Source organism: Pteropus vampyrus, unplaced genomic scaffold, assembly GCF_000151845.1.
Source record: "Pteropus vampyrus isolate Shadow unplaced genomic scaffold, Pvam_2.0 Scaffold333, whole genome shotgun sequence".
Taxonomy (NCBI): Eukaryota; Metazoa; Chordata; class Mammalia; order Chiroptera; family Pteropodidae; genus Pteropus; species Pteropus vampyrus.
The window spans coordinates 684,866-688,599 of record NW_011889114.1 but is presented as its reverse complement, the minus strand read 5'-3'; the positions used below and the strand labels follow the sequence as shown (position 1 = coordinate 688,599).

At 56.3% G+C, this 3,734-nt stretch overlaps 1 protein-coding gene across 1 annotated transcript in view; it reads left to right on the top strand.

The window, feature by feature from the left end:
* Window positions 1-3,734, top strand: part of LOC105304213 (DExH-box helicase 34) — a 79,603-nt gene that overhangs the window by 55,163 nt on the left and 20,706 nt on the right. Inside the window, 2 exon segments of the mRNA XM_023522134.1 lie at window positions 1,024-1,126; window positions 2,290-2,507. Coding sequence (XP_023377902.1) covers window positions 1,024-1,126; window positions 2,290-2,507 — 321 coding nt within the window.

The following is a 3,734-nucleotide window of genomic DNA, read 5'->3' as shown; positions in this document are numbered from 1 at the left end:
GGCCGGGTTTCTTGGGGGAAGGACTTTCAAAACAGACTTGGGAAGGCCCAGCCGGGGAAGGGGGCGGGGAGGAGTGTCCCAGGTGACGTGCGTGGAGCACTGTGGGAGGAGTCTGAGCTCTGCATCCGGCCCGTCTCATTCGTCCTCACCGCAGTCCTGCCTGCCCGGCCCCGCTTCACAGATGTGAAGCTGAGATGTGAGCAAAGGCCCGTAAGTGGCAGAGCCAGTCTGCGGAACGTGGCAATTTGGCACCAGAGCCCGTGCCATTCACTAGGGGTTGGCCAGCTTTATGTGAAGGGCGAGGCAGCACGTATTTTTAGGTTTTGTGGGCCACGTGATCTCTGTCACCATGTCTCAACTCTACCGTTAAGCAGACTGACCAGCCGAGGCCGTGCGCCATGAAAACTTGATTCACAAAAACAGGCGGCAGGCTGGGTTCGGCCCCCAGGCTGCAGTTGCTGACCCCAGCTCTCAGCCGCTGAGGTCCGGACTGTGACGGGGAATTTGGGAGAGGTGAGGCCGGATAGGTACGCAGGGTTGACCGCAGGGGGCCTCACGGACCCATTGTGGGGCCATGGCATTCTGGGGGCTGCGGGAGGGTTCTGAGCAAGGCGAGGCCAGTGCCAGTTTGTGCTATAGCAGGTCCCTCTGTTGTGTGTGACGGACGGACTGGACGGGGTGAGTCCAGAGGCCAGAGACTAAGGAGGAAGCTGGAGCAGGGCCTGGGTGGGAAAGGAGGGGCCTGCACCAGGGCAGGGGCGGCGGGTGTGGAGTGGGGGCATGACATCAAGGAATCAAAGAGGTTCGGGTGGGGAGGGGAAGGGAGGACCCGGGACAGCCCAGGTTCCTGGCCCCAGGTGACATGAATGATGAGCCATCTCCGAGATGGATGTGGAGGAGGAGAGGGTGCAGTGGGGGGTGCTGGGCTGTTTTAGATGTGCTGGTTTGAGGTGCCCATGGGACCTTCCAGGGGTCAGTAAGGGCTGAGTTAGTCCCTGATGTCCCCTCCTTGCTCTCCCCCAGGTATTCGACGTGGCCCCCCCTGGAGTCCGGAAATGCATTCTCTCCACCAACATCGCCGAGACCTCAGTCACCATTGATGGGATCCGCTTCGTGGTGGATTCCGGTGAGGGCTGCCCCGCCCAGCACCCCGGGGACCTGGAGAGGAGTGTGGGGGCTGGGGACATGCAGGTGTCTGTGCCGGAGCAGAGCGGGGAGTGGGAGGCGTTTAGGGCTTTGGAGCAGTGACAACATCTTCATCTTTCTCAGTCGTTCTAAGCTTGATTCTGCCCCAGGGCCTTTGCACTGACTGTTGTCTCTGCTTAGAGCTGTCTTTCTCCAGACAGCCACGCGGCTCACTCCCTCATCTTTTTCCAGGGCCTGCACAAATGGGTCCCCATTAGAGGCCCACCTCGTCCACTTAATCTGAGTAATCGCCCCCTTCTTCCGCTCTTGCTCCCCTTATGGGGCTTTATTTTTCTTCCTAGTATGGGCATCGTATTTTATATCTGTTGATCTATTCATTTTCTGTCTTCTTAACTAGACTGTTTTCTGGAAAGTCAGCAGAGCATAGTGGTCAGAGGACACTGGAACCAGGCTGGCCAGGTTCAGAGCTGGCTGTGGGACCCAGGCTGTGTCACTGACACTCTCTCTGTGTCAGTTTGCTCATTTATAAAATGGCAGTAATGACAATGCCTCTCTTAGGTTGTAAGGATGAAACGAGTTAATACATTCGGGTTCTCAGGATGGTACCTGGCACAGAGCAAACACTCCGTAAATGTCAGCACTTACCTTATAGTATCGAATCTGGGATGCCAGTGATAAAACATTCCACGATTTTTTATTCCATCAAGAAAAATTTTAAAACACCGCCCATTAACCATGGACATGCCGTTGATTTTAAGGCATGTCAGAGACGATACAATATGAGAAAAGGTTGGTCTTAGAATTGATGAGACATGGTGTCTCTTTGGCTTTGTGAGCCTAGGGACTTTGTTTCGTCTTGTTCGCAGCTGTCTCTTTGCTGCTGAGGACAGTGCCTGGCACATAGTAGGTGCTTCATAATACCTGTCACATGACTGAGCCGCTGAATAAGCAAAGGCTTGAGTAAATAAAAGATGTGTGAATGAGGAAACAAAAGAATACATTAACGCGGTGTCAGCGTCAGGTCCAGAATGGGCTGACGGTCATGGTCAGGGTTAGGGGAGTAAGGGAGTGAGGAAGGGGCGGGAGGGGGCCAGGCGTGTGCCACTCACAGAGGCTCTCCCTCCTGCCCCTCCTCCGACCCAGGCAAGGTCAAGGAGATGAGCTACGACCCCCAGGCCAAGGTGCAGCGGCTGCAGGAGTTCTGGATCAGCCAGGCCAGTGCCGAGCAGCGGAAGGGCCGGGCGGGCCGCACGGGCCCCGGCGTCTGCTTCCGCCTCTATGCCGAGTCGGACTACGAAGCCTTCGCCCCCTACGCCGTCCCCGAGATTCGGAGGGTAGCCCTGGACGCGATGGTGCTGCAGGTGAGGCAGGGCGGGGAGGGCTCCGTCCGGAGCGCTGGTGCCCGGGACGACGGGGAGGCGGTTAGACGAGACCGTCTCAGAGTTCAGGGCCAAGAAGGGCGGGGCTGGCCAGGCCACCAGGGTGTTCATCTCTCCCGAATGTTAGATGCCACTTTGAGGGGAGAATTGTCCCCCAGATTCGCAGGGTCACTGGAGGAACCTCGTGACTCAGTGGAGTGCTTTCAGCTATAACAGAAAACCCGTCAACAAGTGGCGTTTAGAGCCGGGCTTTCTGGACACATGTTACGTGGTGGCTCACATCTTGGTAGCTGCTCGTAGACCAGACGAGGACACCCCCTGCCAGGACGGCCAGCGCAGCAGGACCCTCCTTGGGCTGGCGGGCAGTTTCTTGTATCTGGGGACCCAGACCCCTTCCCTCTTGTACCTCCGTCAGCCCCCTTGGAGACGGGTTTGTGGGGCTTTCAGGGCCAGGTCCGCAGTCCGCGGGGATGTACTTCCCTCCACCACCCCAGCTGGAGCTCCCCTGGCCACACCGCACTGCAGGGGAGGCTGGGAAGCGTAGTCTCTGTGCTCGGGAAGAGGAGGGAGAGGCAGGTGGGGGAGCATCTGCCGCAGGCTCATGAGCCCCTTTTTGCACGTGATAGTGTCTATTCATTTGATTTCATTTTTAAAAAATGCTGATCGTGACCCACTTCGTGGAGTTCCTGACCCGCGTAATCTGCTATTTGAGAAACGCTGGCTCGAACTGTAAGGAAACTATCGTTTTCTCTAACCTGAAGCCCCGAGGTGGAGAGGTTTGAGGCTCAGTTACTTAAATGAATCAGTGATGTCGTAAAGGACCTGGGCTTTTTCTGTCTTTCCAGCCTCAGCAGCTCGCTTAATGATGATGATAATGATAAAAAAAAAAAACACTCACCTAGTGCTTACTGTGAGCTAAGCTCTGTGTTTTATGTACATAATTGATCCTCACAGAAACCCTGTGGGGTAGGTAATCCTATCAATCCAAAGTAGGGACGAGGAACCGGATGCAGAGAGGTAAAGCAGCGTGACCCAGGTCACACACCCAGCTGGCAAGCGGCACAGCTGGGATTCCATCTGAGGCTGCATCGTGAGTGCCACCGGGCTCCGGCAGCCGTGGGCATCATCTCCTCCTCCTTTACTCTCCAGAGACGGGAACAACGACCTGCTCCTTTGGGGGTCATTTATAAGACCACGGGAGCCTTTCCC